We start from the raw sequence: 14199 nt of genomic DNA, 5'->3' as shown, positions 1-14199 counted from the left end.
GAGGGGGAAACTTGAAGGTGATTGTTCCAAGGCACAAAACACTAAAGACTAGAGGGCTAAGAGTCCGAGGTGGATATGTGATACTCCAAAAGCAGACAGACTCCAACTTCCAGCAGCCCCAGTCAGAACAGAACATGGTCTGGGGTGGTGCACACTGTAAGTCAGTATCATTCTCCAGGACTGCTTAGGAGAAGAAGGGACTTAGCTCAATGCCAGAGCAGATGTTTTGCATAAATAGCATATACAGATCCCTTTCCATATACCATATTTCATCACTTAATAGTCACCACCACATAATAGTCGCACCCTCATTTTTTGGGTGCCAAAATTTGTATTTTTTATTCTTCACGTTATACTCACATCCTTCATTTGTTCACCTGCACACCTGCCCCCCTTCCCAGCTATGGGGCTTCACTTGAAGCTCCATAGCTGGAATTCTTTTCCTCATGTAATAATCAAACCCTCTTTTTTGTTAAAAAAGGGATAAAAGTATGGTTATTGTGAGAAGAAATATGGTACTTCCAAAGCTCTGGTACAGTGAAACACCCCTGTCAAATTCAACAAGGTCTCATTCCACTGCATGACCACTCAGCTCTGGAGGTCAAAATGGTGTCTTGCTAACCAAAGGCTGACAAACTATACTGCCACGTTCTTGTTATCTGAGCAAAGCAAGAGATGAACCCATTTTGAAGGGTGTGTGTAAATGTGGTTTTGGCCAGGGTACATTTCATATCCCCAAGCCAAAAGGACCTCAATTATTAATTGGCCTGCTTGCTCCCTTCTGTTCTCTACTCACTGGTTCCTTGCCAGCCCTCAAATTACCTCCATAGAATCTACGCAGATCTGTTTCCAGGCAATTCTCCAGAAACCGTCGGAGTGGCAGGATGTGGGCACTTGGCGCAGTCCACTCTGTCAAGAAGTCCTCCACCATGTGATGGATTGCATCTGGACGGGGCAGAGGCTGGTCTGGTGGGCAAAGTCTCATCTCACGTTCTGAAAAGTGGGGAAAAAAGAGGGGGAAATGGAGAAGCTGTTCCTCAGTACCAGAAGAGCTAGACCTGTGTGTATTATATGGAGTCATTGAGACAGCATACCATTAGCAGTAGATTAGAGGTACCAAATAAAACCAAAGAGCTCCAAAACAAGAAGCAGTTTTGTTTTGCCATCTTAAAAGACCCAAATTTGCCTTGAGATTAAATATCAATGCTGTCATCATTCAAGAACTCTTTTTAATTCCAAAAGGTTTTACTTTATTCTCATCTTTCCTCTGGATAGTTCCAAAATCTTTTGAAAACAATGTTTTATTTGTTTGCCTTCCGGCATTCATTTTCCCTATGCTTTTCAAGATTTAATCTTGGGTTTGAAAGAAGCATGAACAGAAATGGTTATAAAGGCATACTTTATCTTGGCCTTGGTAGCTGGGGGCTTCTGGGAGTTGTAGTCTGGAAAAGTAACTTTCCAAAGCTATACTCTTGGGATATGAAGAAGCATTGCTATCACTGTGTACACAGACACCTTTATATTTTTGCCAATATCTGTTTCAGATGACTATTCTCATTTCTAACATTAGCACAAAATTTCAATCAAATGTTCATATATACATGCCTTCTGAAATGGTTAATATACATCTCACAGAGGATTGCATGTCTTCCTCCCCTCCCAGCAGATTCCTGGGAGCAGGACAGATTGCTCTTGCCAGATGTTTACACTGCTTGCGGGCATCTTGGCAGAGGGTTTTTGTAATTAGAGTGAGAGCCACAGAGAGGCTCCCTCCTTGCTGTCCTTTTGCCAGCAAGTAAAAACATTTTATTCTAGCAGGATTTTAAGATCTGACTGCAATGGGATTTAATTGTGTACCGTCATGTTGATTTTATTTTGTTCTAATGGATTGTAACTGATTTTAATTTTATAGATTGTTTATGTTTTGAAATAACTTATATATTTTTAACTAATGTTCTTGTATGTAATTTAATCTACATTTTTTATTATCTTCGAAGTTGCCTTCAAGAGTCAAGACAGTGTAGTGATTGGAGCATTGGCCTAGAAGGCAGCAGCAATAAAAAAAAATGAAATGGAATCTTTTGACGGGTTGGGGTTACGTGAGAACATCTTGTCCAAAGACCCTGCAATCCTACGAAAACATTACATCAACACTGAAGTTATAGCTAACGTTTTAACAAAAAATGTCCCCCTATGAATAAATCACATTGTATTCCTAACCAGCCTGATACACTCTATATTCGAGTTTAGGAAAATTAAGCTTTTGAGATGATGAGACTCTTGGAGTTGTGAACTAAGAAAGTAACTTTTGAAAGATTTGTCTCCGATATGCATGGCCTTTCTGGAATGTGAATCTTAGCATGTTTTTATTACTTTTTGTAAATCCCCTGTTATCATGAAATGAAAGGCAAAAGATGTGGGGCACCCCAGGTATCTCTTTAGATTGACGATGCTGTATATACTTGTGTATAAATCAAACTCAAGTTTAAGTCAAGGGTAGGTTTTGGGACCAAAATTTTGAATTTTGCTATGACCCATGGATAAGTTGAGAATAAAAACCTAATTTTGACCACATGTTAATTTCTATAGTTTTGTCAGTTCTCCACTGGCTCTGGACTATAAAGACAACCTTTAAAGTCTCTAAATAAATGTTTTAGCAGCTTCTTTTACTTAAATTTCTGTCAGGCTTTAGAATCTTCTCTGCAAGCTATTCTTTCCCCTCTAAATATCCATTGTTTGTTCCATTTAAAACAATAACATTCACTGTTAACCATGGTTTCACTTATCTGCAGTAAATCCAGGAACATATGTCCTGCAGATACAGGGGTCTTACTGTATCTAAGTACTACAAATTAATAAATAATGGATGTGGATAGGAACAAAGAAACCCCTTCACTTACCAGTGGGAAGGCGTTTATAGTAATAAATGACAGGGTGCAGGAAATTGGACTGCCAGGCGTGCTGTGGTTCCCCCACGGCACGATTGTAATAGAAGACGTCCTTGTCTGGCCCAGAGAAGTTCTTCCCATAATCCAACATGATGACAAAAAGTCCATTCTGAACCTTTCTTCCTGTGTGCCATTCCAGGTCTTGCAGGACCCCAACTGGGTATTCCTCCAGGTATTCAAATTCTGTGGCATTTCTAAACACAAGCAGAAGAAATAAAATTTAAAACTAGACAAAAAGTAGTGGAGATGGTAATGTTTGGTGTTTCAGTAGACTAGCCTTAATGAGAAATTTCACGTGTGGTTGCATCTCCCACATTAAGTTCAAACATGGTGCTGGCTGCTGTTTAGGACTGTCTGCTGAAAGCTGTGGCCGGAGATATCTTTTACCTTGTTATCAACAGCCCTGCTCATCAGTATTAGAATTAGGTTGAAACTTGGATTTGCCAGGTTCTGCCACTTGACATCTGTATTCCATTTGTGGGTGGAAGATGAATGTATTTGTAGCCATTTCATGTTGAAAATAGCAACCTTCTTCAATCCTCCAGTAATAATTTGTTTGTATATGATTGTTTTCTTACTGTATTGTATATGTATATTTTGGTATGCAGCTTTCCCTTTACTCTATGTTTCTTGAGGTTGTGGGACGGGCTGCAAACCACATGATCAGATCTGGGACTGCTGAGACTCCATTTTAGAACACAGAGATGCTTTAGACTTTGGACTGTTAAGATCATAAGAAAGATGCCCTGTGTTATCTGTGCAGATAAACTAATTCAAATCCTATCTGTAACTGGATTGACAAGTTATGTACCTGTATACTGAATACATGAAGGTTGTGAGTAAACCAGGTATCTTACTTTTAACAAAGTCTCCTTTATTTTCATATCTTGAGAGCATGATATAGAAATAAGATATTTTAAGGGAGAGTAGAGGTTTTTGTGCACTGAAAATAACATTTCAGGTCTCTTCCAAAGATTTTTAAACCAAGAAAGTACTTTGCTGAGTTGATGCAAAGGGCAAATTTTCTCCTTCCTGAATGTTATTTTTTTTAGAATTAAAGTGCAATTTCTCTGATACTCTGATTGTGATGACCCATGGGCCTTGTAGTCCTGCTCAGGACATTGTAATTCCTGATGAAGATGAAAACTTGGGTTTTTTACCTTCCCAGTCTGAACTGGATTCTTCTCAGCCAGATCTTTCCCAGGCAGATCTGGGAACCTTGCACCTGCAAGAAAGTTGTCTCCCAGAAGTATGTCAAACAAGCCCAGAGTCTACTTCTCCCGTGTTCTTGCGCCGGGAGTTTTGTAAACAACAGAGAAGTTTGGAATCAGCTTCGCGCAGGAGTGCGAGGATTGCAGCTAAGAATGTGGCCAATTAAGACTGCTTCTCGTGAGAATCTTTGGGGAGTCTCACATCTGGTCTCAGAGTTTAGCTTTCGGTTCTGATTCCCAGAGAACTGCTTCGGCGGGAAAGCTAGACTCTATTTAGGTGTTTTACCCGCGTAGTAACTTCGCGGAGTCAATTCGTCAGCCTACGGAGCGAGTTGTGTCTGGACAGCGCGCTCCGATTCAAGCCTCGCTCCTGCTCAAGCCTTGCCTTGCTATCCAGCCTTCGCCTTGCTACCCAGCCTTGTTTATCCACGGACTTTGCCTTGTTTCCCAGGATCAATCCTTGCCTTGTTCCACGGATTTTATCAAGTTATTCCACGGACCTTGTTCTTGTTCTTAGTTACCTTGTTCCACGTTCAAGCCTTGTTTCAAGTATCAAGTTATTTCCTAGCCTCGCTCAAGTTTCATGGACTAAAGGACCTTGTCATCTCCCCTCACTTTGCTTGGCAAAGTGAGTGTTTCGGTTATTGGATTACAACTTTGGACCTTAATATTTCTTATTGGACATTGCTTTTTTGGACTAATTCTGACCTTTCCTGAAAGGTCTACTCCTGAACTATTTTCTACACTTGTTTTTATTAACTTTATATATTCCTTCAATAAAGATATTAGATAGATTCTGGCCTCTGTGTATGGTTATTGGTGCTCTGCAGCCTGGGTCTTGACAGTTTGACTCCGCCCCTAAGCACCAATTAACCTCGGCCAGAATGTCTACCGGAGTCGTACCTGGGCCGAGCGGCCAGCCGATTACCTACACCATCGACAAGGAGGAGGTGGACCGAATCCGTGATAAGCTTAATGCACAGGATGGAGAAATAAGGGGTTTGAAGGAACGCGGAATTCGTCTTCCGGCCATGGCGTTGCCAACCAAGTTTACTGGAGAAGCTTCTAAGGTTCATGTCTTCCGTCGCCAATGTCAAGCTTATCTAGAGGCCCGTGCTGCCGAGTTTCCCCAAGAAGACATCAAAGTGGCGTGGGTTTACAGTCTTCTAGACGGGCCAGCGGCCAGCTGGGCGACGGCACTGTACGACCAAGCCTCTCCACACCTAAGATCAGCGCAACGCTTCTTGGACCACCTCAAGGAGACTTGGGGAATCGAGGACAATTTGGAGGCAGCCGGTCACAAACTCCGTCGCCTTTTCCAAGGAGACAGACCTATGTCTCAGTATATAGCCGAGTTCCGAGTGCTGGCCCACAACACCGGCTGGAACGATGTAGCCCTCAGGGGACAATTCCGGGAGGGTCTCAACATTGAAATGCTGGAAGAAATCTCCAAGGTGGATCCTCCCCAGACCCTCGAGGCACTCATTGATCAATGTTTACGGGCTGAAGTCATGATTGCCAACAGGAAACAGTGGGTTCGAGGCCAGGGCGGTAGAGCCGGGGCAAAACCCCCCGCTCCCGCCAGCGTTCAGCCACGTCCGGTCTGGAGACCCCCACCACCAACCCCATACCCCAGAGGAGGCGAGGAGGTGCCGATGCAGTTGGGCAATGTGCGTCCCAGACTAGATGCCGCCGAGAAGGCCCGTCGGCAACGCTTAAACCTCTGCTGGTACTGCGGGAACGGGGGCCACTTCGCCAGAGGGTGCCCAGCCAAAGGGAAGCCTGCCGCCCGTCTTGCGGCGGCGTCCTCCACGGAGACGAAGACGTCTGAGCCGACTGGCACACAGCCGGCGGGGGAAGCCAACGACCGGGTGTAGAGAGGCTCGCCAACCCGGTCAAAAAATCCATCCAAGAGCCGCCAACCGGGGTCCTGTTCCTTCTCGTGGTCACATTATGGTCAGCAAAAAGGGGACCCGTCATGATCCACGCCATGATAGACTCTGGAGCTACCAACAATTTCATCGATAGAGAGTATGCCGACTCTCTGGGATTACAATATCATGATTTCAAGAATGCCCGTGTGGTGCAAGCCATAGACGGCCGCCCCCTCAAGACGGGCCCCGTAAGTCAGTGGTCGGAACCCACTAGAATGTGGATAAGGGAACATATGGAAGAGATTTCCTTCTTTGTTACCGAGGTCCCCCATTTCCCTGTGATTTTGGGAATTCCATGGCTGACTCTCCACGACCCTAACATCTCCTGGTCCAACAGAGAACTGCAGTTTGCTTCACCGTACTGCCAAAACCATTGCCTCGTAGCCAAGGTATGCCACGCCACAGACACCGAGCCCATCATCACCTTGCCAAAGAAGTACTCCGAGTATTGGGATGTATTCAATGAGAAAGAAGCCGAAAAATTACCCCCACATAGACCTTATGACTGTGCCATTGACTTGGTGGAGGGGGCCCCGATCCCGCGAGGGCATCTCTACTCCCTGACTGAACCAGAGCAAGAAGCTCTCAGGGAATTCCTAGAGACAAACCTTCGCAAGGGATTCATCAGACCCTCTCAATCCCCAGCCGCCTCCCCAGTGATGTTTGTGAAGAAGAAGTCAGGGGAACTACGCTTGGTGGTGGACTACAGAGCATTGAACAATATCACCAAGCGGAACAGCTATCCCCTGCCCTTAATCTCGGATCTACTGGATCGGCTTCGAGGAGCCAAGGTTTACACCAAGCTGGATCTTCGGGGGGCTTACAACTTAGTTCGCATCAGGGAAGGGGACGAGTGGAAGACCGCCTTCCAGACCAAATTCGGATTATTCGAGTCCCGAGTTATGAATTTCGGTTTATGCGGAGCCCCCGCAACGTTCCAGCATTTTGTCAATGACATCTTTCAGGACTATCTAGACAGGTTCTTGATAATCTACCTGGACGATTTTTTGGTGTTTTCTAGATCACAATCAGAACATGAGAACCACGTCAAAATGGTGTTACAACGATTGCGGGATCATGGACTTTATGCCAAGCTAGAAAAATGCGCCTTTGATCTACAAGAGGTAGATTTCCTTGGTTACCGCATCTCGCCTCTAGGGCTTTCCATGGATCCAGCCAAGGTCTCAGCAGTATTGGAATGGCGGGCGCCAACTAACAAGAAAGAGGTACAGCGTTTCTTGGGGTTCGCGAACTATTACCGCAAGTTCATTCCAGATTTTGCCCGCTGGTCCGACCCCATCACTAGCTGCATTCGTGGAAAGCAGCCTTTCCGCTGGACTGATCAAGCAGAGAAAGGGTTCCAGCAACTAAAGAAACTATTCACCTCCCAGCCAATTCTACAGCACCCAGATCCTGGAACCCCTTTTGTGGTGCAAGCGGACGCCTCTGATGTGGCAATTGGGGCTGTACTCTTACAACCGGTGGGAGATCACCTCCATCCCTGTGCCTTTTATTCTCGTCAACTAACCACACCAGAGAGGAATTACACCATTTGGGAAAAAGAACTACTGGCCATAAAGGCAGCCTTTGAAACTTGGAGACATTGGCTAGAAGGGGCCAAATTTCCCATTGAAGTCCACACTGATCATCGTAATCTAGAACATCTAAGAACTGCCCGCAAACTAAATCAGAGGCAGCAACGTTGGGCTTTATTCTTTGAACGTTTCAACTTCCAGATCCATTATGTGACCCCAGCCCAAACCAAGCAAGCAGACGCCCTGTCACGTAAACCGGAATACGCTGCAGGACGCAAGGAGACCTTTGAATCCCAACTGCTACAACCCGAGAACTTTGCCACGCTCACGGTGGGGAACACCAAATCCATTCCCATTGGTTCAACTTCCCCTACTCCAGGACCCATCTGTGCTCAAGAAATCAGGGCTAGTCAGCAAGCAGATGCCTGGGCGCAGGACCAACTTCGCCAAGGTCTGCACTTTCCCTTTTCGCTTAAAGATGGGCTGCTCTGCTATAGAAATCATGTTTATATCCCACCCGGACCGGGTAGGGAAAAAGCGCTTCGTCTGTGTCATGACTGCAAACCAGCAGGACACTTCGGACTATTTAAAACTATGCATTTGATCCTAAGGGATTTTTGGTGGCCCAAGATCCGCAAGGATGTGGAAAAATATGTCAACACCTGCCCAGTATGCCAGCGCTCCAAGATACGAAGGGAGAAGCCCTCAGGGCTTTTACACCCCCTTCCTACCCCATCTCGCCCATGGGAAATAATTTCCGCGGATTTCATCACTGACCTACCACCTTCCTGTGGATTCACCACGATCTTGGTGGTGGTGGACCTTTTCACCAAGTTAGCCCATTTCATTCCCTGTGAAGGCCTCCCCACGGCCAAAGAAACTGCGGATCTATTTCTTCAACATGTTTTCAGACTACATGGATTGCCCAAGAGTTTAGTCACAGACCGTGGATCTCAATTCACCTCTCGTTTTTGGAAGGCACTACAAAAACTATTGGGCATAGACTCTCGCTTATCTTCAGCTCATCATCCCCAAACAGATGGGCAAACGGAGCGCACCAATGCCACTTTGGAGCAGTATCTTCGCTGTTATGTAAACTACCAACAGGACAATTGGGCTTCTCTGTTACCACTGTCTGAGTTTGCCTACAACAATGGAGTTCAAGCTTCTACAAAAGAAACGCCGTTCTTTGCAAACTACGGCTTCCATCCACGTTTCTTCCCCCCTGTCATTGAAACTTCAGAAGTTCCCGCAGCAGAGGATTGGCTGCAGGAACTCACAGCGGTGCAACAACTTTTGCTCCAGCAACTGGACCAAGCCAAGGAGGACTATAAACGCCACGCTGACAAACATCGCCAGCCGGGCCCCGAAATCAAGGTAGGAGATCGGGTTTTTCTGTCCACTCGCTTCCTGCCCTCCCACCGCCCTTGCCGGAAGTTAGATGCCCGTTTCATTGGCCCCTATCCAGTGGTGGCGCAATTAAACCCCGTGACTTTCAAACTCCAACTTCCGCGTTCAATGCGCATTCACCCAGTGTTTCACCGTTCCCTGCTCCTTCCGGCGGATGGTGTGCGACCTGATACAGACCAACCGGCCCCCCCTCCTGTTTTGATGAATGGGGAGGAGGAGTTCGAGGTTGAGGACATTTTGGATTCTCGCTTTCACCGCCGCCGCCTACAATATCTCATTGACTGGGTGGGTTTTGGCCCTGAGGAACGCTCTTGGGAAGACGCCTCCACAGTCCATGCTCCTGATCTAACCCGTCGCTTTCATCAGACCTATCCCACCAAACCGCGACCTCGCGCCTCGGGGAGAGGGCCCCAGTTTGGGAGGGGCCTTGAGGAGGGGGATAGTGTGATGACCCATGGGCCTTGTAGTCCTGCTCAGGACATTGTAATTCCTGATGAAGATGAAAACTTGGGTTTTTTACCTTCCCAGTCTGAACTGGATTCTTCTCAGCCAGATCTTTCCCAGGCAGATCTGGGAACCTTGCACCTGCAAGAAAGTTGTCTCCCAGAAGTATGTCAAACAAGCCCAGAGTCTACTTCTCCCGTGTTCTTGCGCCGGGAGTTTTGTAAACAACAGAGAAGTTTGGAATCAGCTTCGCGCAGGAGTGCGAGGATTGCAGCTAAGAATGTGGCCAATTAAGACTGCTTCTCGTGAGAATCTTTGGGGAGTCTCACATCTGGTCTCAGAGTTTAGCTTTCGGTTCTGATTCCCAGAGAACTGCTTCGGCGGGAAAGCTAGACTCTATTTAGGTGTTTTACCCGCGTAGTAACTTCGCGGAGTCAATTCGTCAGCCTACGGAGCGAGTTGTGTCTGGACAGCGCGCTCCGATTCAAGCCTCGCTCCTCCTCAAGCCTTGCCTTGCTATCCAGCCTTCGCCTTGCTACCCAGCCTTGTTTATCCACGGACTTTGCCTTGTTTCCCAGGATCAATCCTTGCCTTGTTCCACGGATTTTATCAAGTTATTCCACGGACCTTGTTCTTGTTCTTAGTTACCTTGTTCCACGTTCAAGCCTTGTTTCAAGTATCAAGTTATTTCCTAGCCTCGCTCAAGTTTCATGGACTAAAGGACCTTGTCATCTCCCCTCACTTTGCTTGGCAAAGTGAGTGTTTCGGTTATTGGATTACAACTTTGGACCTTAATATTTCTTATTGGACATTGCTTTTTTGGACTAATTCTGACCTTTCCTGAAAGGTCTACTCCTGAACTATTTTCTACACTTGTTTTTATTAACTTTATATATTCCTTCAATAAAGATATTAGATAGATTCTGGCCTCTGTGTATGGTTATTGGTGCTCTGCAGCCTGGGTCTTGACACTGATGGACCACAATTTATTTATTTACAGCATTTATATTCCGCCCTTCTCACCCCGAAGGGGACTCAGGGCGGATCACATTACACATATAGGCAAACATTCAATGCCTTTTAACATAGAACAAAGACAAGACAAACATAGGTTCCGAGCGGGCCTCGAACTCATGACCTCCTGGTCAGAGTGATTCATTGCATCTGGTTACAGCTGGCTTGCTCTCCAGCCTGCGCCACAGCCCGAGCCCACAAGATTGTATTTCTAACAAAACAATATTTTTACAAAGAAAGGAAAAGAGAAAGATATATTTTTGTTCTGACTCTTGTCAAAATGAAAAGGAAACCCATTTAAGGCTTGGAATAAAATACTGAAGGTGGTGTTGAGAATTGCTAGAAAATAGTCTGGATGAATAAGGATGTCAGGACCCAGGCAGCAGAGCACCAATAACCATACACAGAGGCCAGAATCTATCTAATATCTTTATTAAGGAAATATGTAAAGTTAATAAAAGCAAGCGTATGAATTAGTCCAGGAGTAGACCTTTCAGGAAAGGTCAAAATTAGTCCAAAGAAGCAATGTCCAATATGAAATATTAAGGTCCAAAGTTGTAATCCAATAACCGAAACACTCACTTTGCCAGGCAAAGTGAGGGGAGATGACAAGGTCTTTTAGTCCATGAACTTGAACGAGGCTAGGAAGTAACTTGATTCTTGGAAAAACAAGGCTTGGATACAAGGCAGCAAGGAACGAGGAGCAAGGACAAGATCCGTGGTATTTACTTGGCAAAATCCGGGAAACAAGGCAAGGCTGGGTCTTGGAAAGCAAGGCAAAATCCGTGGAAGAACAAGGCTGGAAAACGAAGGCTTGAATCAGGAACAAAGGCTTGGAAGCGGAGTAGCTGTCCACACACACTACTCCAGTTGCTGACGAATTGACTCCGCAAGATCCCTCCGGGAGCAAGGAACCTAAATAGGCCTTGTTTTCCCCACCAGAGAACACTTCTCTGGGGAACCAGAAACGAAAGTCAATCTCTGTGTCCAGATGTATGACTCCCTAAAATTTCTCATGGGAACAGGCTTTAATCATCTGAATGCTTTGCTGCTATTCTCAAACTCCTGCGATTAGCCTGTTGCACTCCTTTCTGCTGGAGAATGTAATTACGGCGCGAAAAAGGGGGAGAACTCGACTCCGGGCTTGTTTGGGAGATTTCTGGAAGACAAGCCTCCTGCAGGTGCAAAGGCTCAATTTCTGGCTGAAATGGTTCCCTTTCTGGCTGAAATGGAGGAAAACCCAAGTTCTCCTCTTCGTCAGTCACAACAGCACTAGGAATGGGACTACATGGCCCATGAGTCATCACACTATCCCCCTCCTCAAGCCCCCTCTCAAACTGGGACTCTCTCCCCGAGGCGCGAGGCCGCGGTTTGGCGGGATAGGTCTGATGGAAGCGGCGGGTTAGATCAGGAGCATGAACCGTGGAAGCGTCTTCCCAAGAGCGCTCTTCGGGGCCAAAACCCACCCAGTCAATGAGATATTGTAGGCGGCGGCGGTGAAAGCGAGAATCCAAAATGTCCTGAACCTCGAACTCTTCTTCTCCGTCCACCAGAACAGGGGCGGGGGCCGGCCGGTCTGCATCAGGGCGCACACCATCCGCCGGAAGGAGCAGGGAGCAATGGAACACTGGATGAATGCGCATAGAGCGCGGAAGTTGGAGTTTGAAAGTCACGGGGTTAAGTTGCGCCACCACTGGATAGGGACCAATGAAACGGGCATCTAGCTTCCGGCAGGGACGGTGGGAGGGCAAAAAGCGAGTGGACAGAAGAACCCGGTCTCCTACCTTGATTTCGGGGCCCGGCTGGCGATGCTTGTCAGCGTGGCGTTTATAGTCCTCCTTGGCTTGGTCCAGTTGCTGGAGCAAAAGTTGCTGCACTGCTGTGAGTTCCTGCAGCCAGTCCTCTGCTGCGGGAACTTCTGAGGTTTCAATGACAGGAGGAAAGAAACGTGGATGGAAGCCATAGTTTGCAAAGAACGGGGTTTCCTTAATTGAAGCCTGGACCCCATTATTGTAGGCAAACTCCGACAGTGGTAACAGGGAAGCCCAATTGTCCTGTTGGTAGTTTACATAACAGCGAAGGTACTGTTCCAAAGTGGCATTGGTGCGCTCAGTTTGCCCATCTGTTTGAGGATGATGAGCCGAAGATAAACGAGAGTCTATGCCCAATAGTTTTTGTAGTGCCTTCCAGAAGCGAGAGGTGAATTGGGACCCACGGTCAGTGACCAAACTCTTGGGCAATCCATGCAATCTGAAAACATGTTGGAGAAATAGATCTGCAGTCTCTTTGGCCGTGGGAAGGCCTTCGCAGGGAATAAAATGGGCTAACTTGGTGAAAAGGTCCACCACCACTAGGATCGTGGTGAATCCACAGGAAGGTGGTAGATCAGTTATAAAATCCGCAGAGATTATTTCCCATGGGCGAGATGGGGTAGGAAGGGGATGCAGAAGCCCTGAGGGCTTTTCCCTTCTTGTCTTGGAGCGCTGGCATACTGGGCAGGTGTTGATATATTTTTCTACATCCTTGCGGATCTTGGGCCACCAGAAATCTCTTAGGATCAAATGCATAGTTTTGAATAGCCCGAAATGCCCTGCTGGCTTGCAGTCATGACACAAACGAAGTGCCTTTTCCCTGCCCGGTCCTGGGGGGATGTAAACATGATTTCTATAGCAAAGCAGCCCATCCTTAAGCGAAAAGGGAAAATGTAGTCCTTGGCGAAGTTGGTCCTGCGCCCAGGCATCTGCTTGCTGACTAGCCCTGATTTCTTGAGCACAAAGGGGCCCTGGAGTAGAGGGAGTTGATTCAATGGGAGTGGATTTGGTGTTCCCCACTGTGAGCGTGGCAAAGTTCCCGGGTTGTAGCAGCTGGGACTCAAAGGTCTCCTTGCGTCCTGCAGCGTATTCCGGTTTCCGTGACAGAGCATCTGCTTGCTTGGTCTGGGCTGGGGTTACATAATGAATTTGGAAGTTAAAACGTTCAAAGAATAAAGCCCAGCGTTGTTGTCTCTGATTTAGCTTGCGGGCAGTTCTTAGATGCTCTAGATTCCGATGATCAGTATGGACTTCAATGGGAAATTTGGCCCCTTCTAACCAATGTCTCCAAGTTTCAAAGGCTGCCTTTATGGCCAATAGTTCCTTTTCCCAAATGGTGTAGTTTCTCTCTGGTGCGGTCAATTGATGGGAATAAAAGGCACAAGGATGAAGATGATCTCCCACCGGTTGTAGGAGTACAGCCCCAATTGCTACATCGGAGGCGTCCGCCTGCACAACAAAAGGGGTTTCAGGATCTGGGTGCTGAAGGATTGGCTGGGACGTGAATAATTTCTTTAGTTGCTGGAACCCTTTCTCTGCTTGATCTGTCCAGCGGAAGGGCTGTTTCCCACGGATGCAGCTGGTGATTGGGTCAGACCAGCGGGCAAAATCTGGAATGAACTTGCGGTAATAGTTCGCGAACCCCAAGAATCGTTGCACCTCTTTTTTGTTGGTTGGCGCCCGCCATTCCAATACTGCTGAAACTTTTGCCGGGTCCATGGAGAGCCCTAGTGGCGAGACGCGGTACCCCAGGAAATCTACCTCCTGTAGATCAAAAGCACATTTTTCCAGCTTGGCATAAAGTCCATGATCCCGCAATCGTTGTAACACCATTCTGACGTGGTTCTCATGTTCTGATTGTGATCTAGAAAACACCAAAAAATCGTCCAGGT

General features: G+C 46.7%; 1 protein-coding gene across 1 annotated transcript in view; it reads right to left on the bottom strand.

Moving 5' to 3' along the window:
- foxred2 (FAD dependent oxidoreductase domain containing 2) overlaps nucleotides 1-14199 on the bottom strand; it is a 32020-nt gene that overhangs the window by 3628 nt on the left and 14193 nt on the right. The window contains exons 7-8 of the mRNA XM_008110650.3: nucleotides 2901-3142; nucleotides 823-993 (exon numbers count right to left, since the gene is read on the bottom strand). Coding sequence (XP_008108857.1) covers nucleotides 823-993; nucleotides 2901-3142 — 413 coding nt within the window. The remainder of the gene's footprint in view (nucleotides 1-822; nucleotides 994-2900; nucleotides 3143-14199) is intronic.

This window comes from Anolis carolinensis, chromosome 5, assembly GCF_035594765.1.
Source record: "Anolis carolinensis isolate JA03-04 chromosome 5, rAnoCar3.1.pri, whole genome shotgun sequence".
Taxonomy (NCBI): domain Eukaryota; kingdom Metazoa; phylum Chordata; class Lepidosauria; order Squamata; family Dactyloidae; genus Anolis; species Anolis carolinensis.
This window is presented reverse-complemented; position numbering and strand designations above follow the sequence as displayed.